General features: G+C 60.0%; 1 protein-coding gene across 14 annotated transcripts; it reads left to right on the top strand.

Moving 5' to 3' along the window:
• Positions 1-6,728: 6,728 nt before the first annotated feature.
• Positions 6,729-23,508, top strand: DDR1 (discoidin domain receptor tyrosine kinase 1). 14 transcript variants are annotated; one of them, XR_013960461.1, is made up of 19 exons: positions 8,689-8,776; positions 13,002-13,131; positions 13,222-13,324; positions 13,525-13,753; positions 15,413-15,560; positions 15,755-15,863; positions 16,269-16,455; positions 16,558-16,804; positions 17,247-17,342; positions 17,456-17,607; positions 18,427-18,592; positions 19,254-19,364; positions 19,667-19,742; positions 20,351-20,595; positions 20,763-20,890; positions 21,102-21,320; positions 21,708-21,942; positions 22,331-22,480; positions 22,628-23,508. XR_013960461.1 is itself a non-coding variant. In XM_080665825.1 (18 exons), exons 2-18 carry the CDS (start codon positions 13,044-13,046, stop codon positions 22,766-22,768), a joined length of 2,754 nt encoding a protein of 917 aa, XP_080521951.1. In that variant the 5' UTR covers positions 6,729-6,866; positions 13,002-13,043; the 3' UTR covers positions 22,769-23,508. The 14 variants fall into 14 exon arrangements, 13 of the variants coding, with proteins under 13 accessions (XP_080521951.1, XP_080521950.1, XP_080521948.1 ...); XM_080665825.1 differs by lacking the exons at positions 8,689-8,776; positions 19,667-19,742 and adding an exon at positions 6,729-6,866; XM_080665822.1 differs by lacking the exons at positions 8,689-8,776; positions 19,667-19,742 and adding an exon at positions 7,782-7,802.
• The last annotated feature ends 641 nt before the right edge of the window (positions 23,509-24,149 follow it).

Below are 24,149 nucleotides of genomic sequence, written 5' to 3'. Positions count from 1 at the left end.
GAGTAGGCAGCTACCTGGGAACCAGGAAGAGCCTTCTATTCAGACACCAGATCTGCCTGCTGCTTGGCCTTGAACTTCAGTCTCCAGAAATTAGATAAGAAAATGTTTGCAGGGTAACCCACCAGGCTGTGGTATTTTGCACAGCAATCTAAATGACTGAGGTGGTGGCTAGTAACTTCTCCATGCAGAATGCTCCTTAAACACAGAGCCGTTCTTCACAGCTCCTTAGACGGGCTCCACAGGCACCCACTACCAACACACACTTTGCTGTTTCTTTTCCTTCCCCCTCTCATTCCTACCAGCCCTTCACTTGTGCTTCCTGGGCTCTCTGACCAAATAAGCTACTTTTATAAATTCCTTGTGCCAAGGTATATTATTGGAGAAACCTAAACTAACACACAATAATTTTCATGGCTATTCACTTCCATTAATGAACATTTAACTGTCTTCCTTTTCTTTCTCTTCTTCTTCCCCTTCCTTCCTTCCTTCCTTTTTAAACAAGGTAATGGAAACTTTGTACACATCTTTGCACACCTGTACAAATACACCTGTTAGGGTTACTGAAGGAGGAATGCACGAGGCCAAGGGGGGTAAAGAATTATAAATTACTAGAGGTCTGGTGCATGAATTCATGCACATTGAAAAGAAATTAATTAGAAGAAATATTTTAGAGGCCCAGGAGGGACTGCAGAACATTGGCTCCAGGGTGTGTCCAGCCCATCTCGCCCAGTACCAATAGGCCAGACCCCAGCAGCAAACTAACCTACTGGTCAGAGCATCTGCCCCTGGTGATCAGTGTGTATTATAGTGACTGGTTGAATGGTCAAAAGGTCAGACGGGCATTTAGCATATTAGGTTTATATATATATAAATTATTACATCTGCTAGCAGAAGGGCTGAGACCAAAATGGCATCAGCGGGGCAAAATAGGGGTGGTGGGATATATATGTCCCTTGTAAGGGTCAGTCAGAATAACTGGCGGGACCAGGTGCAGGTGGGGCCAGGTGTGGGGGTCACTGGAAACTGGGTGAGGTGGTTTACTGGAAGCCAAAGACTGTTAATCATGAAACCTACAAAGAGAACAACAGAGAAATCGCAGGGAGGGGCGAGAGCCCCCAGCAGGGCATAATGGAATTCAAAGAATGTGCCTTACAATACCCATCTGTAGGATCAATTCCTAGGGGTAAGAACTGTTGGTAAAATTATTATGCACATTTGCCAAAACCGGTTTGGCTCAGTGGATAGAGTGTCGGCCTGCGGACTGAAGGGTCCCGGGTTCGATTCCGGTCAAGGGCATGTACCTTGGTTGCGGGCACATCCCCAGTAGGAGGTGTGCAGGAGGCAGCTGATCGATGTTTCTCTCTCATCGATGTTTCTAGCTCTCTATCACTCTCCCTTCCTCTCTGTAAAAAATCAATAAAATATATTAAAAAAAATTATTATGCACATTTAATATTTTCATAAACACTGCCATTTTCTTCAAAATTGTGTATACTTATTTGGGAAAAATTCTACACGTCCCCAGGTGCCTGTCTTGTGCCCTCCTGACTTTGTGAACATCCCCTCCCCTTCTGCCACCACACACACACACACACACACACACACACACACACAGCAGCCCAGAGCCCCAGGCTAGCTCCTTGCACTGGTCTCGAGGTTGGGAGACTTTGATCTCTAACAGGATTCAATCACACACAGGTTGTGGTGGAGACTCCGGAAGGCCCAGGCTTAATTTAGCTGGGACCTTTTTGGAAGAAATTTAACTCTTATGGACTTAAGTTATTATTATTTTAACATATATTTTTATTGATTTCAGAGAGGAAGGAAGAGGGACAGAGAGATAGAAACATCAATAATGAGAGAGAATCATTGATCGGCTGCCTCCCGCATCACTCCCCCCTCCCCCCTCCAGGGAATCAAGCTCACAACCAGGGCATGTGCCCTGACCGGAATCCAACCATGACCTCCTGGTTCATAGGTCCACGCTCAACCCCTGAGCCATGCCGGCCGGGCTCAAATTATTTTTATTACTTAATGTGTGCAAACCATGTGCAACCACAGCTAACTATGAACTCCTGTGCTTCATAACTTAAGCAGTTAGAAAGCCAAAACGGAGTAACAATAAATCAAACAAAAGTACGACAGTAATTTAAACGAACAGTAATTTTGTAACTGGAACGAGGACCTGGCCCTGAGCGGGTCTGCCAGGGCCGCGGCAGAGTATGGGTTCTTGACTTCATGCAGGAAGAGTTCACAACAATGTCCAGGTGATTTTGAGAGGACGTTTAATAAGCTGAAGACAGTGAAACAGAACAAGAAAGGGCCTAGGATAGCAGCAGCAGGAGAGCCCAGGCTGGGCTGCCCTAGCTCTCCGGGAGTCAGAGAAAAGGGGGCTTTGGAGACAGGTTCAGGGATTAGCCTGGGAGGAGCTGCCGCTGCCCATTGCTCCCTGGTTGCAAGTCCCATGGGGTCCCTTGGAGCTTAGGAGACGCACGCCTGTGGGGAAGAAGAGGGGAAAGGAAAGGTATGGTGCACTCTACAGAGGGAGAGCACCGGCTGGGACTTTTGTTTTGAGAGGTTTTCAAAGATGGAGTTTAAGGGAGGTCTTAGGGGAGCATCTCAATAGAATATTCATCAGCTTTATGCTGATGCGCCAACAGGAGATTTAGTCCCTTAACTTCATCCATCCTCCCGTGTGGTTGGCAAATGGAATGAATTGGATTTCTGCTAACTGCCTCCCTGAGTGGGGAGATTTAAGCTATTTACCCTCTGGTTGGGGAGGAGAAATGCAAACCATTTACTTTGAAGTGTCCTTGGTTTAGGAAAGATAGGCTTTTGTGATTTACTAGATGGCTGCGAACTGCTTGGCTGGTTAACTGTCTCTGCTCCCAGGCCGATGTCCTGGCTGCCTGGCTGCCTCACTGGATGTGATGAAGAGCCGTTTTTCTGAAATGCCATTGCTGCTGGGACATGACACACTAAAGTACTGCCTGCTGCAGGCTCTTCTGAAACTGACAGCATTCCACTGGGTGCCTGCTGATGACTTAGCTCCCCCCACCATTTGTCTCTTCAAATTACTAAGAAATCTTTGTCCGTACATGTCTGCTGGACTTCATCTGGTACAAATGCAACCCAGTCCGTTAAGAAGTGCTAACTTGACCTTGAGAAGGTGACAGAACCGAATGCAGGCCCTCCCGTGCAGCCAAGGTCAGTTACATATGAGCCAGAGCATGCTTATGATGCTTTTTAAAAATTACCAATGAAATGAAATAATTTTCACAGGGCACTCATGGGTCCTAAGGAGTCCAGCGACCTCAGTTTGAGAAACACTATCGTAGCACTGACCTTGACTTCCAGGGTGACCTTGAGCTGATCTTTTGCCATTGTTGGGTCTCTGTACATGCCTCGTACACAAACAAGAATGATTTGGGCCACTGCTATTCCTGGGAGATGAGGAAAGTTAGAGGACCTTCAAGGACTATAAAGGAAGGGATAGGATTTATTACAGACCCCTCGAGTTGGAAAAATAATTGTTAGGCACAACCCCCTCCTGGCGATTGTCCTATTCGGCTTCCAGTAAACCGCCTCACCCAGTTTCCGATGATCCCCTACATCTGGCCCCCACCTGCACCTGGTCCCACCGGTTACTCTTACAAGGGACATAAATACCGCACTCCCCCTACTCTGCCCTGCTGATGTCAACTTGGTCTTGGCCCTTCTGCTGGCAGATGTAACAATACATTTATATTCTTTACGCCTTTTGGCTTCACACGTTCCTCCTTTGGTGACCCTAACAATAATGACGGCTGAGGCTCTCCAGTCTAGTTTCGGCTTTGGAGTCAAAAGGACTCAGGTTTGAATTCTAGATCTGCATGTTGCTGTGTGTGTCTGTGGGCAAGTGACTTGACTTCTCTACCCTTAGTTTCTGCCCCTGTAAAGTGGGCATTTTTTAAAATGCCACTTTACAGAGCCAAACAGGAAAGTGCCAAGGGCAGAGCCTGGCAGCTAGCAAGGCCAGTGATCATCACAGGAAGTGGCCAGGGGCTGCTGAGAATGCCACAGGCACTTGGCCCACGACAATAGAAGAGAAAGTGAAGGTTCTAAAGTGCTGTTTATAAACCACATGTCAGGCGTTTCACTCTGAGGAGCCCTGCAGCTGCCCTGAGGTCCCACAGCAGCTCAGCTGTGCCCTCCCTCAGCCTCCCAGCAGCTCTGCCCCACAGCCTGACCTCCTTCCCTCCAGCGGTGTAGGTCACCTGTGCAGCGAGCGCCCCCAGTCTCTCCTGTTCATTGCAGGGACCTTGAGGCCAACAAAAGACGGAGGGGCGGGGGTGGGGAGGGAGAGGAGGGATGACCTGAGAGGCTCAGGTGAGCACCCAGCCCCACAGCGGCCCCCCCCCCCCCCCCCCCCCGCCCCAGCTCCGGAAGAGTAAGGTGGAGCATCCAGGCCAAGTGCTGCGTGGGAAGCAGCAATTTGCCACAGATCCAGGCAAGGTACAGCCTCTCTGGACGTGGTTCCCCTCTTCCGAAGAGCCTTGCCCGCCCACCTCAGAGGCTCCAACGAGGCGATTAGATGATCAGAGAAAACACCCGGAAAATGCCTGGCATTTCCACAGGGCACTCCGGGTCCTAAGGAGTCCAGGGACCTCTGTTTGAGAAACACTATCTTAGCACTGACCTTGACTTCCAGGGTCAAGAGGAGCTCACCACTTCCTCCTGGCATTCGGGATGGGGGTGGGGCTGGGGCAGCACTAGGCGTGTGGAGGGACTGAGTTGGGTAAGCCTCCCTCCCCGGCAGCCTTGTTCTGCACTGTGCACCCAGCACTTGGCCCACAGAAACCGCTTTAAAAATAACACAAACCTAATCACGCGATTTCCGGCTCAAACCGCCAGGCTCTTCCTCCCACCTGCAGAATAAGCTCACCTTGCCTCTCGGTTTCCTCACCTGGACAGACCCTGTCTCCCAGTCACACACCCTGTCCACCCTCATCTCTGCACTCTCCAGCCTTCCTCTCCTCTCAGGAGGACGGCGTTGCAGCCCCGAGGACAGCACGGGTCACGCTGCATTCTGTGATCATGGATGTATTCACACACACCTGTGCACACACACACACAAATGATGACTGAAAATAATGCCAATTAGTGTTCCATCACCAGAAAGAATTTATTCAGGAAATGAACCGGCTGCCACTCAGTGATGCCGACATGGCAGCCACAGGCGCCTGCGTGCCAAGATGGAGGGCTGTTTACAAAGGGAAAGGAAGCTAAGGGGGGAATTAGAAGCAGAGAGCTTTATTGCTAACACAGAGTTCTTCCCAAGGGCTCTCCTGCAGGGTCTCACGATTACTTAGGGGGGAGCACTTCCATGAGTCCTTGCTCTTCCCAGAGGCCCTCCAGACTGCTGAAAGCTCCAGTGAGTCTTTATCTACTCACACACACACACATAACACACATACATACTAGTATATACATACAGGCATGCATACACACATACACACGTACCTGCCTGGCTCCCCCTCTGGACCGTAAATCCCGGAGGACGGGGAGTGCATGCTTCACAGCTCTTTGCTGTCAGACCCCTGCGAGGCTGACAACCCTCACTAACCAAGGAATGAAGTGGGAGATGGAACTCAGACCCAAGTGACACATGAGAGACCACAGCGGGAGGCCCTCACACTGGTGGGGTTTGGGTTGTGCTGCCATCAGAGGGCCTGCCCCTTGCAGCTGCCTCGCACAAGTCCATAGCAGCAGGCTCCTGGGGCAGGGCCAGCATTCCCTCTCCATCCTGAGGGCCAGGGGTCTGGGATGCAGATGTGAGTGGCAAGCTCACTGCTGGCCTCTCAGACAGGGCCATGCTCACTCAGTCCCCCCGCGCTCCCCCCCCCCCCCCCCGTGGTGCTGTGAGAGCATGGGTGCTTCCTCCTCCCTCCCTGCCCCTCCAAGTCCAATCAGCCACCTTTGGCTTTGGGGACCTGGTTTCTAAACCAAGAATTGGACAACATTGTCTGACAAGGACATTTGTACTTTAGAGGGGACAGGCCAGACCATGTTTAAAATTGGGGTTATTCTTGAAAACTAAGGGTGACTTATGGACACTGTACAACTGGGGGCAAACCAGCTAGGAAACTGGTACTCTTGCCCAGCAGTATGGTCCAGTGGTTGAGCGCCGACCTTTGAACCAGGAGGTCACTGAGCGATTCCGAGTCAAGACACATGCCTGGGTTGCCGGCTCTGCATCCCCAGTGTGGGACCTGCAGGAGGCAGCTGATTCATGATTCTCATCATTGATGTTTCTGTCTCTCCCCCTTCTCTCTTCTTCTCTGAAATCAATAAAAATATGTTTGAAAAGGGAAAAAAGAAACTGCAACTCTGGTTCTCCCCAGGGTGCAAAAACTGAGAGAAGAATGTGAATTGTGGGGGACTCAGGAGACCTCCAAAGGACTCGCCAATCAATTCCAGCCTCCCTTCTCCCACCTCCTGGCGGTCAGTCCCTCCCGCCTGGACCCGCCCCCTCAGCAGGACCCAGCGCCCGCCGCGACGCAGCTCAGCTCGGCGAGCCCGTGAGCTTTCTCCCGACCAGCCTCTCCCCATCTCCCTTTGTTTGGGGGCTCTTTGTCTGTGGTCTCCCTTTGGTTCAGTTTCTCAGTGCTGGCCTCTCCCTCCCTTTCTCCAGGGCCAGGCTGCTCCCTCCCCCTCTGCGGGGGCCGCCGGCTGGGTTGCCATGGTCACGTTGAAGCCGAGGCAGCTGGCTGGGGCAGCTGCTCCCGCCCCGAAGGGCGGACAAAGCCCGGCAGCATTGGTAGCTTCAGACCTGGGACCCCAAAGGCCTGAGATTGGGGGGACTGGGACCCAGGACTGAACTGGAGGTGAGAGGAAGCCAGAGCTGGACTGGGGGGCTGGAATGGGACTGAGCGGGGCCCTCCCCTCGAGGGAGGGACCAGCGGTCCAGGCTGGAGACTGGAGGCTGGAGGCTGGAGGCGGGGTGGAGGGAGCTCGCCTGCCTAGGGGAGGAGGGGAGGATGGAGACTGTGGGCTAGGGGCTGGGCGCCCCCAGGGGAGTCTGCGGCCTCTGGGTCCTGAGCCCAGAACCAGGTGCGATGCCGGTGTTCGCGTCTCCCCTGGCCTGTCCCCAGCGCCCGCCCCTTCCAGCCTCTGACTCTCCTCGTCGCTCCACATCCCTGAGTTTCAGCCCCTGTGCCGCAGTCTCCCTTCTCTTCCCCCAGCTTTTGGTCTCACTCCAGCCCTTCCTTCTCTCTTTGTCTTTGTTCCCTGTCCCCTCGGTCTGACGCTCGCTCGGGCCTGACTTCCTGCCCTCTCCCGCCCCACACAGGGCGCCCACTCCGTCCACGCGTCCTCCCCAGACCGCAGGCTCCCCGCCTTCCCTGCGTGTGCGTGCCCTCTCTCCACCCTTTGCTCTCAGGCCCCAGCGCCCCTCACCCCTGGCTTCCGTGTATCTTCTGCCTGTCCGTCTCCACCACCAGGACCGCCTCTCTTCATGCTCCGGGCTATCCACGCGGAGCTGGCCCCCTCCCCCTCCCTCCTCGCTGCACCCTCCGCCTCCTCCACTCCGGAGCCTCGGTTTCCCACTTGTACCCAATGGTGTCAGGGCCTGACTCACGCCCAGGGCCTCGTCTGCCCTCACCCCGCCCCCACCAGCCACTCTCCCTCGCCCCTGCCCACCCAGCTTGCTTGTCCCAGGAAGAGGACTGCAGCCGTGGGGCCAGCTGCTCCTCCCTGCACCGGACCTGCTGGGCCTCCCCTCCGCGCCCGGGGTCTGCGGTCCTGAAGCGACTGTTTCCTCGGTGCTTCTCCCCACGTTCTCCCAGCTGTTTCCCCTCCTCTCCCGGGCAGCCAGGGGCCCTTGGTTTGAAGGAAAGGGAGGGCCTGGTGGGGGAGGGGAGAGACCTTTGGGGGACAAAGGGCCTCTGGAGTGGGGGTGCGGCAGGAGACGTGGGGTGGGGTCCGGATAGGTAGTGGAAGCTCAGTCTTGGCCCCGCTCTGGGGCCCCGGGATGACTGGGGTTTCCCTCGCGGCCCCTGGGAATCTGGGCTCCGAGCCCCGCATTCCAGCCGGCTCCAGCCCGCTTCTGCTGTCACTTGACTCCGCGGGGCCCCAGCCCTGCGTCCCGCCGCTCCTCTAGCCTGGGCTGGGGCGAGGTGGGCATCACCAGTTAGGAATTTCTCCGGGGGGAGGGGGGAGAGGGCAAGGGTCTCAGGATTTTATGGTTAACTCTGCTCTCCGCAGCGGACCCCCATGTCTGGCCCCGCCATGCCACCTGGCCCGGGTTAGCGCGGCCGGGGTGTGGAATGTCCCACCAGAGTGTGAGGGGCCGCGCCTCTCCTGAGGCGTGGGGCGCCGCTCGCCCGCTGGGCGAGTCTTCCCCGGCCCCGCCTGGAAGCAGAGGCTGAGCGCCGCCAGGTGAGGTTCTTGGGACACCCTGGCCCCTCCCGGCCTGACTCCACCCTCGGCCCGCCTCTCCCGGCCCAGATTCCCCCGAGACCGTCTCCCGAGGGGTAGGTGCTGGGCACTCCGGGTTTGGGTCGGAGCGGACCATGGGGAGAGGCCAGTCTCTCGGCCCCTGGCTGTGGGCTAGTGAGTCCCTTAGCAGGTGGGGCGCTGCGGGTTTGCGTGGCCTGGGGGCTGGAGCGCGTGCCCCTCTGCGCCTCCCCCCCCCCCCCCCCCCCCGCAAGGGCCAGCCTCTTCCTAGTAGTGCTTTTGTGTAGTTGTCGGGTTGGGATTTCTGTTTCCTGGGCTGGCGTCGGGGATGGCACGTCGGGTGAGTGAGGCGCCTGGGGTGGGAGTCGGCAAGGCGGAGACCTAACCGCTGGCGACAGAGTGGGGTGGGCGGGAGCACCCGCTGTCCACCTCGCCCACAGCTCGCTGTCCCTGCGTGTGTGCCAAGCTCCTTGGGGCTGGTTTCTCTCTGCCTCTGCCCCCCTCGTCCAGGCCTGTCCTTGCCAGCGGCCAGACCCTCCAGCCCCGCCGGCCCAGAGCTGGTGGGCGAGGCCTGCCCCGGGAGAACCCCAGGGCTGGAGTCTGGACCCGAGTCAGGGAGGAACTAGAGGGGCCAGGAGAGAGGGGCCGGCGCCAGGCTTGGGGCAGTGGAGGTTGGTGCAGCGTGGGGAGGCACAGAAGGTGGTGCGAAGAGTGGCTCTGGGGCTGGTGGTCAGGTGAGCCTGCTTCCTTCTCCCAGCAGACGCCTGCTGCTGCCCGGCCGGCCTGTGGGAACCTGCTCCCGCCTCGCCTGGAGCTGCCCCTCGCCACCTCCCTCTCCGGGAACTGAGCCCGGAAAGGGGAGCAGGGAGGCGCCGGGTGCGCGGGAGGCCCTGAGCGGGGCCTCGGCTCGGCGGTTCTCTCCGGTGGGGAACCTGGGGGTACGGTGTGTGAAGGGCGACGCGGACGGCGAGCGGAGGTGGGCGGTGACGCTGGGGACCGCGGGGGCTCGCGGGAGGCGGCGGGCGCGGCGCGGCGCGGCGCGGCGCGGCGCGGCGCCTGGTCGAGCGGAGGCCCTGGCTTCGGGCCCCGCAGGCCCCCGACAGCTGCTCCGAGCCGCCGCTCCGGAGCCCCGCCGGCGCCTCCACTCAGCCAGGCGCCGCCCCTCCCCTCGCCCGGCCGCCGCTCCCGAGGCCCCGCTCCGCCAGCCGCCGGGCCGGGCAGCGTGAGGAGAGGTAGGGGCGGCGGGGACCTGGCGGGGGCGGCGGCCGGGCGAGGGGCGGGGGCCACGTGCGGAGCTGCACTTGCTGACCCGGCCCCGCGGTCTGCCATGCCCGCCTCTGGGCTGGCGGTGGGCGCGGGAGCCCGGCCTCGGGCAAGGGCTCCGGCTGCGGCTGGGACCCTCACCCAGCAGGCAGGCAGGCCCCCGGGAGGTGGGCGCCCTCCTGCCTGGCCAGTCCCTGGGCCTCCGCCGGCCAGCTCCCAGTCGGGCGCCCTGGCCTCAGCCCTGCCAAGGGACTGGCGTCCTGACCTGCCCGAGGCAGCCGCCACCCCCGCTGGGCCGGCAGTTGGTTCTGCCCGGAGAGAAAGCACCAGCCTCAGCGCCCGCCCCGCCCCGCCCGCAGGTCCCCCGAAAGCTGCACACGCCTGCCCGAATCTCCGCCCAGCCCAGTCGGGCCGGCTGGGCAGAGCTCTCCCTCCGGCTGGGCAGAGCTCTCCCTCTGCCGCCGGCTGTCCGGGTTCCCACGCCCGGGACTCCCCCCTCCCTGGCCCGGTGGGGTAGGTGGTGGCCTGCGCCCCATTTCTCTGGGGATCCTGCCCAGGGCCTGGGTGTGTGTCTAGCGCTGCCCTATGAGGACGGGCGCGCATGTGGGCAGGGGCCTGGGCCTGGGCCCATTTCATGCCCACAGGTGTCTGAAGCTAGCTCTTCCTAGTGATGGGCTTGCGCTGCAAAGAAGGCCGAGGTGTGGATGTGGTTGTGTGAGCGGCTGTGTTTGCCCTGCTGGGAGTCTGTGCAACTAGTGTATTAGTATGTGCAACCAGTGTACTAGTATGTGGATGTCACGTGTCCGTCATTGAGTCTGACGGTTGCTGTGCGGCACAGAGGTGTGTGTTGAGCTAATCCAACCTTGACACAGCAGGCTCCAGGTGCGGTGTCTGTGTGTGTCTGTGTGTCAGTGTGTGTGTCTGTGTGAGTGTGTGAGAGTCTGTGTGTGTCTGTGTGAGAGTGTGTGTGTGTCTGTGTGAGAGTGTGTGTGTGAGTCTGAGAGTGTGTGTGTGTCTGTGTGAGAGTGTGTGTGTGAGTCTGAGAGTGTGTGTGTGTCTGTGTGAGAGTGTGTGTGTGTCTGTGTGAGAGTGTGTGTCTGTGAGAGTGTGTCTGTGAGAGTGTCTGTGAGAGTGTGTGTCTGTGTGAGAATGTCTGTGTGTGTGTGTTTGTGTGTGTGAGTGTGTGTGTGAGAGTGTGCGTGTCTGTGTGAGAGTGTGAGAGTGTGTGTGTCTGTGTGAGTGTCTGTGTGTGAGTGTGTGTTTGTGTGTGTGAGTGTGTCTGTGTGAGAGTGAGTGTGTCTGTGTGAGAATGTCTGTACACACACAACGGTGTGGGTGATGTCTGGCATGGAGGGGGGGAGGGTGCCCAGCTTCCAGGTTGTCATTGGCTGTGATGGGCAGGGCGGGTGGGGTTGGCTAGGTTTGTGGGTCTGCCTCCCTGGGTCTGGCCCAGTGGAGAGAATGGGGGATGGGAGGCGGAGAAGGATGGCCCTGGCACCTGTGTTTCTTGTGCCTGCCCTATTTACCTCTTGCTTTGTGTTTCTCGCCTGCCTCCCTGCCCCCTGCCTCCCATCCCCTGCCAGTCTGTGTCTCTGCCCGGCTCCTCTTGCCCATCTGGCTCTGATGACTCATCTGGGGTTGGCAGGAAGGTTACTCAGGGAACAAGGGCCTGCTGTTCTGACAGTGGGGGGGAGGGGGTTGTGGTGGAGAGCGGCACCCAGGGTTCCAGGCCCCTATGGGTGGCTCCTGGACCCCTGGAGACTAGGTATGATGCCTCTGGTTCTAGCTCTGACTGGATGCAGGGTGCCCCTTGTAACTCAGCCCTCAGCTGCTGCTTCAGGGCTGTGGGGTCTCAGCTGCCTCTTACATTCCTGCCTAGAGCATTGTGGGAGCAGCTGGAGGAGGACAAAAGGATGGGGGTGTGTGCCCCACTCCTACACCCTGGGGTGACCTCAGCCTGGGCCCTTCCCCCTTCAGAAAGTGGGGACTGGGGGCACAGGTGGTGTGGGCTCAGGAGGGAAGGCACAGCAGGAAGAGCTGCGGTGTGAAGGGTGGTCCTGGGGGTCCCTCAGGGTTCCAGGGCTGGGGAGTTCAGTGCAGACCTGGGAGAGGACAGGCCAGGCTGCTCTTCCTGCATGGACTGGAGAGAGTCCCACCTGCCTGGGCTGGAGGGGTAGTCCCACCTGCCTGGGCTGGAGGGGTAGTCCCACCTGCCTGGGCTGGAGGGGTAGTCCAACCTGCATGGGCTGGAGAGAATCCCACTTGCCTGGGCTGGAGTGGTAGTCCCACCTGCCTGGGCTGGAGGTAGTCCCACCTGCCTGGGCTGGAGGGGTAGTCCCACCTGCCTGGGCTGGAAGAGTCCCACCTGCCTGGGCTGGAGGTAGTCCCACCTGCCTGGGCTGGAGGGGAGTCCCACCTGCCTGGGCTGGAGGGGGAGTCCCACCTGCCTGGGCTGGAGGGGGAGTCCCACCTGCCTGGGCTGGAGGGGGAGTCCCACCTGCCTGGGCTGGAGGGGGAGTCCCACCTGCCTGGGCTGGAGGTAGTCCCACCTGCCTGGGCTGGAAGAGTCCCACCTGCCTGGGCTGGAGGTAGTCCCACCTGCCTGGGCTGGAGGGGAGTCCCACCTGCCTGGGCTGGAGGGGGAGTCCCACCTGCCTGGGCTGGAGGGGGAGTCCCACCTACCTGGGCTGGAGGGGGAGTCCCACCTGCCTGGGCTGGAGGGGTAGTCCTACCTGCATGGGCTGGAGAGAGTTTCACCTGCATGGGCTGGAGAGAGTCCTACCTGCATGGGCTGGAAGAGTCCCACCTGCCTGGGCTGGAGGGGGAGTCCCAGGGTTCATTAGGAGGCAGCATTGGAATGGGTTCCATTGGGACGAGCTGCCTGGACCCCAGTGGGGAAGAGCAGGGTTCTCAGACGTTCCTGGCACAGATCCCTGGAGGGCCCAGGGTGAGGCCGGAGGCCTGCACTTCTCCCACGTTTCCCAATGTTGCCGAGGCCTGGTCCCAGGATCACACTGGAACTCGTAGGCTACAGGGGGCTGTGAGATTGGAAGGGGCGGGGGTCCCCCACTTGTCTAAAAAATTTGGGCTCCTAGGTGGGGAGGGGACCAGAGATTAGCCCAGTGTCTGGTTCACAGGAAGCATTCTAAAAATATAGTGGATGCTGTCAAACAACCCCGGTGTCCTCTTACTGCCATTATCCCCAAAGCTGCCCATTCTGCCTCTTTGTCTGCTGTTGCTGGCTGCAACCCTGTCTCCTTGGTTGCCCTTTAACTTACCCTCCCCCATTTTGTTCCCTGCAGAGATGCTGCCCCCACCCCCTTAGGCCCAAGGGATCAGGAGCTATGGGACCGGGGGCCCTCTCATCTCTGCTGCTGCTGCTGTTCTCTGTGGCAACTGGAGGTGCCGACATGACAGGACATTTCAACCCTGGTGAGGAGGCTGGCTCTTTGGTCCCTGAGGGTGGGACTTGGGAGACAGAGAATCAGAGGCAGGGACCCTCACCTGCCTGTCCTCACCCAGCCAAGTGCCGCTATGCCCTGGGCATGCAGGACCGGACCATCCCGGATGGGGACATCTCTGCCTCTAGCTCCTGGTCAGACTCCACGGCTGCTCGCCACAGCAGGTACCTGGCATACCGGACAGGGCGGCCCTGGAGGTTAGCTCCTGGGGTCTCTATTTGCCCCTCCAACCCCTCTGCACAAGCCAAGAGGCTTCTGAGAGGGCCAGTGCCAATGAAACCCCACAGTCCTGGGGGCTTTAAATACTAGAGCCAAAGGCAGACCCAGGGCCAGACATTCCCTGTGACCTCCTGCCCCCTCCCAGGCTGGAGAGCAGCGATGGGGACGGGGCCTGGTGCCCAGCAGGGCCGGTCTTTCCCAAGGAGGAGGAGTACCTGCAGGTGGATCTTCGGCGGCTGCACCTGGTGGCTCTGGTGGGCACCCAGGGGCGGCACGCTGGAGGCCTGGGCAAGGAGTTCTCCCCTAGCTACCGGCTGCGCTACTCCCGGGACGGCCACCGCTGGATGGACTGGAGGGACCGTTGGGGTCAGGAGGTGAGGCTGGCAGGGTGACAGCCAGGAGGGTGGCTCTCTTCTCTCCTCCACTGCACTTTAAATGCCACCTGTCCACTGACCATCCTCCGGTCCACACCCTCTCCAACCCAAATCTCTTACCCGAGCTCCATCAAGCACTGTTCAACCTGGACGTCTAAGGGGGTCTCGAACTTACCATCAGCTTCCCAAGCTGAGCTTGAGTCCCACACCCACCCCAGCCCATCCCCCACCCTCTCCCCGTGTTCTCCAGCTCAGGAAATGGCACCACCATGTGCCCAGCGGCTCAGGCCAAGAGCTAAGATGATACCCTGACTCTGTTCTCTCACTTCCTGCTTCCAACGCATCAGCAAGAACAGTCTGTGCTGCCTCCTGCTGTTTCCTGCCTCCACCACTCCCCACCACCCTCTTCCACCTGCCCTGGGCGAGCCCCACCATCCCCACCCCATCCCGCTCAGGTGTGGGCCTGAGGGATCTCCTAACTGTTCTCCCTGCTCCTGCCCGTCCTGCCTGAGTCAGATCTCGCCTTCGAGGTGACATCAGTGTCCTTCAGACGAGGCGGTCAGGCCTGCACAGGCATGCCTCTCCTCGACCTTAAGGGACCCTCAAGACTGGCGACCAGGGGACCACCGGGCAGCGGCAGCTCATCCTGGGCTAACCCCTGACCCTGTCCCCAAGGCCTCCTTTTCTCTGACTTCATTCATTCATTCATTCATTTAATCAATCCTTGCCCAAGGAGTGAGGATATTTTTTCCATCTATTTTTAGTGAGAGTGGAAGGGGAGAGAGTGAGATATGCTGTGAGAGACACATTGACTGGTTGCCTCCTACACGAAGTCCACCTGGCCCTGGGGTGGGGATCAAACCCGCAACCAAGGCATGCACCCTTGACCAGGAATCGAACCTGTGGCTCTCTGCTGCCCAGGCGGAATCTCTCACCACTGAGCACTGGCCAGGGCTTCTCTGACTTCTTAGTGAGCCAGCAGCCCAGCCCTGCTCCCTTCCCCACCTCGCCCCTCCCTGTTGCACCTTCTGTCCTAGGCTCTCCTGTGTCTCACTGTTTCCAGCTTTAATAAACTCAAAACAAAAAAAAATTAAAAAGGAGATGCATGTCTGATGGGGCACAGTGGCTGCAGGCTGCGGTTGGCTCCCACTCGCCAGAAACAACACTTGGCCCCCCGGCCCTGGCTGCAGCCATTACCCATCCTTGCCTGCTGGCCACCCTGGTTTTCTGGCCATTTGTGAACCAGCTAGGGCTCATCCTACACCTTCAGCATTTTCACTGGCTCTTCTCTGCCTGGAAAGCTCCTCCTGCCCCATGTCCACCCCCTTGTCCAAGGCTCGCCCTCCCCCCCCCCTCTCTCCCCCAGATGTTACCTCAGCCAGCCTTTTCTGGCCACCGGCCCCCCTCACCACCACCACTGCTCCGGCCCCTCTGCTGCCTCATTCTTCACAGCTGTCTCCCTGTGGGCTCTGTCCTGCAGGGGAGGGACTGGCGCTCACCATCGAGGGTTTTTGCTGGCCCATGGTGGGCCCTGGGGCCCATGGTGGGCGCTGGGCACCTGCAGAGTGAGCAGAGGGGCTGGGGGGCTAGGGCGGGGAGCAGGTGATGGGATGGCAGATCTGCCTTTCCCACCCATCCACCCTGTTCCCCGGCCTGCAGGTGATCTTGGGAAATGAGGACCCAGGAGGAGTGGTGCTGAAGGACCTTGGGCCCCCCATGGTGGCCCGATTGGTTCGCTTCTACCCCCGTGCTGACCGGGTCATGAGCGTCTGTCTGCGGGTGGAGCTCTACGGCTGCCTCTGGAAAGGTGAGTTGTTCAGGGGCTCTTTCCCACCCCCCCCCCCCCCCCGCAACTGGTTCCCTATCCTGGGGGTAGGGTGGGGGCTAGGGGGAGGGGCATCCAGGGCCTCTCCCTTGGGGAGCTGCATTCTGAGTGAAGAGGGGACTGGCCAGCATGGCCTCCTCCAAGCCTGCCCTCATGCCCCCTCCCACCCTGCCCAGATGGACTGCTGTCTTACACGGCCCCTGTGGGGCAGACGATGAACTTGGCTGAGGCCGTGCACCTCAATGATTCCACCTACGATGGACACACCACGCGCACCATTGGCGGGTGAAGAAGCAGGCCCTGCAGGACGGGCCTGGGGAGGGAGGGAGGTAAAGTGGGTGGGGGTGGGGGTGGTAAGTAGTCATGCAGTGAAATAGAAGAATGGGGAGGGGGATGGGTTAGGTGGGCAAAAGGGACAGGACCAGGATTGAAGGTCAGCAAGGTGACCAGTAGCTCATGTGACACTGTGCGAATTAGAAAAAGGCACCCCTTTGCTAACACCTCTTTCGGGAATTGTCACAATAAACACATACATTGTAGGGTGCTTTTCGCAGCACATGGCTCTGAAGACCTGTCCTAGTCCTGGTGGTGGGAGAGAGCGGGTGAGGCTGGGGTCAGGGGCTGGGGTTGCCAAACACCTGGCTAGGACACTTTCTTCTCTTCCAACCTGGTCCCCGGCCCTGCTCCCAGGCTGCAGTATGGAGGGCTGGGCCAGCTGGCGGATGGTGTGCTGGGGCTGGATGACTTTCGGGAGAGCCAGGAGCTGCGGGTCTGGCCGGGCTATGATTATGTGGGATGGAGCAACCATAGCTTCCCCAGCGGCTATGTGGAAATGGAGTTTGAGTTTGACCGGCTCAGGGCCTTCCAGGCCATGCAAGTGAGTGTGTCCAGCTCTGAGGGAGGGCGCTAGGGCCAGGCGGTGCCCCTGGGAGCTCGCGAGTCCCCGGCCTTGGCTCCACATCTCTTTCACTTCCCCCAGGCTCACTGCAACAACATGCACACCCTGGGAGCCCGCCTGCCTGGCGGGGTGGAGTGTCGCTTCAAGCGAGGCCCAGCCATGGCCTGGGAGGGGGAGCCTGTGCGGCACGTCCTGGGGGGCAGCCTGGGGGACCCCAGAGCCCGGGCTGTGTCGGTGCCCCTGGGCGGCCGCGTGGCCCGCTTTTTGCAGTGTCGCTTCCTCTTTGCTGGGCCTTGGCTACTCTTCAGTGAGATCTCCTTCATCTCTGGTAAGCCCTGATGTCGGCCTAATCCCCCATACCCACCCCTGGTACCCATCCAGGACACTTCCCAAGCAGGGGGTCTCGCCAGTGATTGCAGCCCCTCCCACCTGTCTCTGTCCGTTGGGGTGAAACCCCAGGACTGATGTTGAGCCAGTGTGACGCTGGCTGCTAAACACTGAAACACTCTGCTGGCTGGGAATTAGCCTCATCTCCGAGCCCCTGGTGCTCCCCGGAGCCCTGCATCTTCCCACAGCCCAGCAGCTAAAAGTTTAACGTCCAGCACAGCCAGGCCTCCAGGCCCGGGCCCCATCCCTCCTCCCGTTCTGATTGGTTGGAACTTGTGTCGAGTGTCAGCCCTGTTCCCACTGGCCTCCTCCCTGGTTCTGCAGTCCCTGCCCTGCCCTGGGCTGCCCTGTCTGCCTCCCTTTCTTGTCTTCCTTCTCCCCAGATGTTGTGAATGAGTCCTCCCTGGGTCTGGGGGGCACCTTCCCACCAGCCCCCTGGTGGCCACCTGGCCCACCTCCCACCAACTTCAGCGGCTTGGGTGAGCAGCCTGGGCCTCCTCGGGGTGGGTCCTGTGCACCGGTCCCCCAGCTTGGGTGGGGAGACCCCTGCCGTTCTGATCCTCCGCCCCCCTTCTCCCCCCCCCCCCGCCAGAGCTGGAGCCCCGGGGCCAGCAGCCCGTGGCCAAGGCAGAGGGCAGCCCGACGGCCATCCTTATCGGCTGCCTGGTGGCCATCATCCTGCTGCTGCTGCTCATCATCGCCCTTATGCTCTGGCGGCTGCACTGGCGTCGGCTCCTCAGCAAGGTGGGCGGGGCCCCAGCTCCTCAGCTAGGTGGGTGGGGCCCCGGCTCAGCTAGGTGGGCGGGGCCCCGGCTCCTCAGCTAGGTGGGCGGGGCTCTGGCTCCTCAGCTAGGTGGGCGGGGCTCTGGCTCCTCAGCTAGGTGGGCGGGGCCCCGGCTCAGCTAGGTGGGCGGGGCCCCGGCTCCTCAGCTAGGTGGGCGGGGCTCTGGCTCCTCAGCTAGGTGGGCGGGGCCCCGGCTCAGCTAGGTGGGCGGGGCTCCGGGCCTGGGCCCCGCATCTGCCAGTCAGGGTCCCTGAGGGACACTTCCGCAGTATAACTAGAATAGAGAGGGGTCGGTAAAGAGACACTTACAGAAGTGTGGGTGGGGTGCATGGAAATCAAGGAGTGGTGGGGCCTGCGGGCCAGTCGCCACAGTGTCCTGGCTGCTTGCTGAGAGGAGGGCAAGCCGGAGGGCAGCGACCTGCGCCCGCCCCAGGGAAGGCTGGGAGGAAAAGCTGTGACCACGCTGTCCAGGGCCTCCGGACTCCTGGGCACAGCGGTGGGAAAGGGTGGAGCTGCAGGGGCCCCGGGAGAAGTGTGCAAACCCCACACCCATATCTTCTGGGGAGAGTCAGTGGCGGCTCACGTTAAAGTTGATAATGGTGGACTGGTCAGACTTGCGGGGGACCCATCTGCGGACTCAAATGCTCTCGAGCTGGGTTCGTCGCCTGCGGATGGAGTTCATTGCAGCCACGCCGGACAGTGTGAGGACGGGAGGAGGGAGCGTGGGTGCAGCGCACAGCGGAGCAGCAGCGCAGTTCACACCTCGCCTTCTCGCCAAGGCCGAGCGGAGGGTCTTAGAAGAGGAGCTGACGGTGCATCTCTCTGTCCCTGGCGACACCATCCTCATCAACAACCGCCCGAGCCCTCGAGAGCCACCCCCTTACCAGGAGCCCCGGCCTCGTGGGAACCCAGCCCATCCTGCCCCCAGTGTCCCCAGCGGCTCTGGTAAGATCTCCTGGTTCCGGGTCTGCCTCCGTCCTCTCCGCCTGTTTTCTTATTGTGCTCCTTTCCCATTCCCTTGCTTTTATGTCGCCCTCAGTTTCAACTCCTTTTCTTATTTCGGTGTCTCTGGTCACAACCCACTTTAGCAGGCCAGGTCCCTACCTTATGCTCTCACTCAGGAGCTTCCCACATGCCTGCCACCCACGGCCCCAGCGGTCTCCTGTCCCTGTGTCCATATGCCTCCCCTCTTCTCTGCTGTGCCCTCTCATTGTCTCTTCTTGCCCCTCCTTTCTCCTAGACTCACCCCGTTCCTTCCACCCGTCCATTATCCGTCATCCACCCCTCTACCTGTATGCATACATCATTCATCCATTCATCATGTACCTATCATTCTCTCCATCCATCCAACCATTTGTGCATCACCCACCCACCCGTCCAGTCATCCATCCATGCATTCATCCAACCATCCATCTCTTTGTCCATCCATGCAGCCAGCTCTCTGTTCATCCATTCATTATCCTCCCAGCTAGCCAGCACACTCCGCATCTTGGTTTTATCCTCTCTCTCTTAGTGCATTGGTCTTGCCCTATTCCGGGTCTCCTTGTCTGTCTAGCCTTGAGTCTCACTCCTACCCCGTGTCCCCCACCCCTCCTTCTCCCGACAGCGTTGCTGCTCTCCAATCCGGCCTACCGCCTCCTTCTGGCCACTTACGCCCGTCCCCCTCGAGGCCCGGGCCCCCCCACACCCGCCTGGGCCAAACCCACCAACACCCAGGGTAAGCCCCTCTGCCCTGGATTATGCCAGGCTCCCCGCGCCTTTACGGGGACAGGGAAAGGTCCTCACACCTCGCACTGCCCTCGCCTCACTGGCCTCTGCTCCCAAGTTCCCATGGCAGCCTCTCTTGTGCCCTAACTCTCCTCTGCTCGCTCCTCAGGCCTCCCCTGGAGCTGAGGAGTGGGAAGCCCCTGGCCCTCAGCTCTCCACTCCTCCCCACCTCATCTCTTCAGCTCTCCAGAGCAGAGAGGAGGCTGTGGGACGCCAGGCTCTCCTGTGACTCCTCTGTTCTCCCCTCTCCAGAGCTTCGAGGAGGAGGGCCTCTCTCCCTGGGTGCTGGCCCTGTCCCCCCATGTGTCCTCTCTCCGCAGTCCCCGAGGTGAAGGCTCGCCCCTCCTTCTGTCTGCCCTCCTCTCCTGGTGTCACCTTCTCATTGTTGCCCCTCCTCCAGGGCTGAGGGGTGGCTCTGCCCCCCTCCTGTCTGTGGACCCTGTTGTGCGGGCCTGAGGGACATCCCTCCCCTCTGTGTGCCCCTGTCTCTGCTTGTCTTTGAGCTCGGTGTGTGGGTCAGGGGGGTGGGGTGATGGGAGCAGGGAGGAGCCAAGGCTGAAGGTGGCTGGGGGTCGGGGGAAGCTGGGAACAGTTAAGTGAGAGTGAGGAGCGGGTGGTGGGGAAAGGTTGGAAAGTGGAGGGTGATCAGATGGCTGGCACCATCCTCTTGTGAGGGTGTGGAGAGGAGTCCCTCTTCCAGGGGGGCTCACGGAGCTCTGGGCTGTGCTGCGACTCCGGGAGAACACGACACACGCCATCGCCGGTGCCTTGAAAGCTCTGGCCCACTAGCTCTCATCCCCGCCAGCACCAGCAGCTTCTCTGTTTGAGGACGTTGAGGGAGGGCAGACCGAGTCACTAACCCAATAGGACTGGGGAGGCTGGGGTGTGGGGCGTGGCTCCTGATGCCTCGCTGGTCTTCTCTCCTTTACCCTCCAGCTTGCAGTGGGGACTACATGGAGCCTGAGAAGCCAGGTGCCCCGCTTCTGCCCCCACCTCCTCAGAACAGCGTCCCCCACTATGCCGAGGCTGACATCGTCACTCTGCAGGGCGTCACGGGGGGCAACACCTATGCCGTGCCCGCGCTGCCCCCCGGGGGGACTGGGGACGGGCCCCCCAGAGTGGATTTCCCTCGGTCACGGCTCTGCTTCAAGGAGAAGCTTGGCGAGGGCCAGTTTGGGGAGGTAAGGAGGACCCTGCCAGCCATCAGGAATGCCTGACTGTCCGGGGCCTGGCACCGTGCGCACAGAGCACCCTGGAGCAGGAACCTGTCATCTGTGACTGTTGTCCCAGTGGCCTCTGTGACCTTGATGACCCTTTGACCATCTGACACGTGACCCTGTTTCTGCAGGTGCACCTGTGTGAGGTGGAGCGCCCTCAGGAGCTGGTCAATCTCGATTTCCCCCTTAGTGTGCGCAAGGGGCACCCCCTGCTGGTAGCTGTCAAGATCCTGCGGCCGGATGCCACCAAGAATGCCAGGTGAGCACCAGGATGGCAGCTGGGAGTGGAGGCGAGGACACATAGAGCGATCTAGAGAGAAGTATGGTAGAGACAGCAGAGGGGTGTCTGGGGAAGGTGCCCACGTCCCCTGTGGGTCAGCGTGTGTCACGGGGCAGGCTGGCCCGTGGAGCAGGGGCTGCGCATGTGCAGGTCAGCCAACATGCCCTCTCCGCCTTCCCCACCGCTCCAGAAACGACTTTCTGAAGGAGGTGAAGATCATGGCAAGGCTGAAGGACCCAAACATCATCCGGCTGCTGGGTGTGTGCGTGCAGGATGACCCTCTCTGCATGATCACTGACTACATGGAGAATGGCGACCTGAACCAGTTCCTTAGTGCGCACCAGCTGGAGGACAAGGCGGCCACGGGGGGCCCTGAGGGTGGGGAGCCCACCCGGGGGCCCACTATCAGGTCAGCAGCTGCCCAGGCAGTCCCCGCCCTGAGAGCGCCAGCCTGTGGGCGGGCAGAGAGCTCGGGGTGGGAGGAGCACAGGCTAAAGAGGGCCCGGGACAAGGACCACGAGGGGCAGGGAGGCTGGGCCTGCCTGCCTTGAGGGCCGAAGGGACTTGGACCTGTCGGAGTGCCCTATGCCCGCTTCACCCTCACTGCCCGAGCCTAGGTCGCAGAGCATAAGAAAAGCAGCGGCTCCCTGGGGTCGGATGACCAAAGAAGGGTTGGGTGGGCACTTACCATACCTCTGCCTGGTACTTCCATCTTGGCATTGCAGCTGCCCTGGGGATCTGTGAGGGGGGAGCGCTGTGGCTACCCAGTGACCCTCTGTCCGTGCTCCCCTCTTAGCTACCCGATGCTGTTGCACGTGGCAACCCAGATCGCCTCGGGCATGCGCTACCTGGCCACACTCAACTTTGTGCACCGGGACCTGGCCACAAGGAACTGCCTGGTTGGGGAAAATTTCACCATCAAAATCGCCGACTTCGGCATGAGCAGGAACCTCTACGCTGGGGACTACTACCGGGTGCAGGGCCGGGCGGTGCTGCCCATCCGTTGGATGGCCTGGGAGTGCATCCTCATGGTGAGAAGCCTGCAAGGGGCGGGCGGGGTGCTCCGCTGCCACCCGGAGCTCATCTATAAAGTGAGGGTGTGGCTCAGGGACTGGAGCAAGCACGGAGGAGGGAGGTAGGGCATGATGGGGAGGGCCCAGGAGACAAGAGTGGGCCTGACAGATGGAGTCGGCAGAGAGCAAGAGAGACCAAGTGACAGGGGGCAGGGGGCTAGAGCTAGAAGAAGGTGAGTTGGGAGTTAGTCGAGACCAGAAAATGGGGGCAGGAGGGTAGAAAAAGGAAGCACAGAGGGAAAGGACAAGCCAGAGAAGCAAGGACGAGAGGGGCAGGCCCCGTGGCCAAGGTGGGGGCGGGGGGAGAGGGAGGTCTGCTGCCTGATGCCTTATCCACACGCACCAGGGCAAGTTCACCACGGCCAGCGATGTGTGGGCCTTCGGGGTGACCCTGTGGGAGGTGTTGATGCTCTGCCGGGCCCAGCCCTTCGGGCAGCTGACAGATGAGCAGGTCATCGAGAATGCAGGGGAGTTCTTCCGGGACCAGGGCCGCCAGGTGAGAGCGGCACCCGGACGGGGGGGGGGGGTGGGGGGGGGGTGGGGGGGGTGGGGGGGGGTGGGGTGCGCGGGAGGCGGGGCCTGCTGTCAGGGGAACTAATGAACATCTGCCCCTCGCCTTCCTCCACCTGCTCCCACAATGTAGGTGTACCTGTCCCGGCCACCTGCCTGCCCCCTGGGCCTGTATGAGCTGATGCTTCAGTGCTGGAGCCGGGAGCCGGAGCAGCGACCACCCTTTTCCCAGCTGCACCGGTTCCTGGCAGAAGATGCACTCAACACAGCGTGAACCCTGCTGCCCAGCCACCCCCTCAGGGCTCAGGGGAGCCAGGCACCAACCAGAGGAGCCAATGGCCCCGCCCCCGCCCTTGACCTCTGAGAGGCAGTGTGACCACAGGGCGAGCCTGCGGGGAGCTGACCCCTCGCTGCTCCCCTCCTAGCAGCCCCCCCGCCCACCCAGCGGGCCTGTGGCCAGACCCTCTCAGGCCTCTTCTGGCTGTCCCTTGGGGAGGCCTGGGGCAGACACAGGGCAGACACTGTACTTGGCCCCTGGAGCCCCTGGGCCCCTGGACAACACTGGTTCTTGGAGGGAAGGTGTGGCCCCCCCAGCCTTCTCTCTCCATCACACACTGGACCCCACTGGCTGAGGAATTGGGAAGTGAGGAGGACGCAAAAGGAATTGTCCTCAGCTTGGCTTCTTCCCGACCCATCCTCAGAAACACTGGACCTGGGTGACCCCTGCCTGGCCCCAGTCACGCCCACCTCCTCCTGCCTGTTAGAGCTAGCACTCCTCGAAGCTGGATGTTTCTCTGGAATAAATATTGGAATTAGGGGACAGGGGGAAACGCCCGTGGCCCTGGGGTCAGGCATCTCTGTTGTAGCTGCCACATTGGTTTTTCTATGATCACTTGGGGTTTGTACATTTTTGGCGGAAGAGACACAGATTTTTACACTAATATATGGATCAAGCTCAGTGTAATTTTAATCCCCTGCACTAGGCAGGTACCAATAAAGGTTGAGTTTTCCACAGCTGTGAGCAGGTTTCTTGGGGTTTTGGTAAAATCTCCTATTGCCGTTCCGTTTTCTTTCTTCCTCCTCCTTGTCCTCCTCCCGATTCCCTCCCTGCTGTGCTCCGCCCAGCACAGTGCTTGTGTCCATAAGCCAGGCCCTTGCTGCGGGACCAGGAGTGTCTGAGCCTCAGCAAGAGCTCTGCTGGAGGCTGCGTCTGGACTTGTTTGACCCGCGGCTCGCAGCCGGGTAGGCTCTGGTCCCCCCACAGAACTACGCGGTAAAACCCACTTACAGTGGGTGTGTATACATAGGGTGATACAGAGTTTGTAAAAATGTTAAAGATTATGCTATGCCCGTGTTTTTTAAATATATTTAATAACATCTAGCAGCAGTCGTAATAAGTACTAACATGTTCAAACAATAACCGGTACCTGACATTTCTGTGACTGGAGGGATGTGAAAACAGCTGTGGTGTCTGTTAGTGACAGTCATATGCTGGGGTTTTGCTCACACTCACACTTGGAAGAAATGCTACATTTCAGCTAGAGGTTAATAAAAATAGACCTGTCCTTTTTTCTAGCCCATATTCTAGCACCACCCCCCCCCCACCCCCCAGCCCAAGGGTCTGAAAGTCCCAGCTGGAGAACACTTGGATTAGG

This window comes from Plecotus auritus (genome assembly GCF_963455305.1).
Source record: "Plecotus auritus genome assembly, chromosome: 4".
Lineage (NCBI taxonomy): Eukaryota > Metazoa > Chordata > Mammalia > Chiroptera > Vespertilionidae > Plecotus > Plecotus auritus.
The sequence above is the reverse complement of the archived record's forward strand: the minus strand, read 5'-3'. Positions and strand labels throughout refer to the sequence as shown.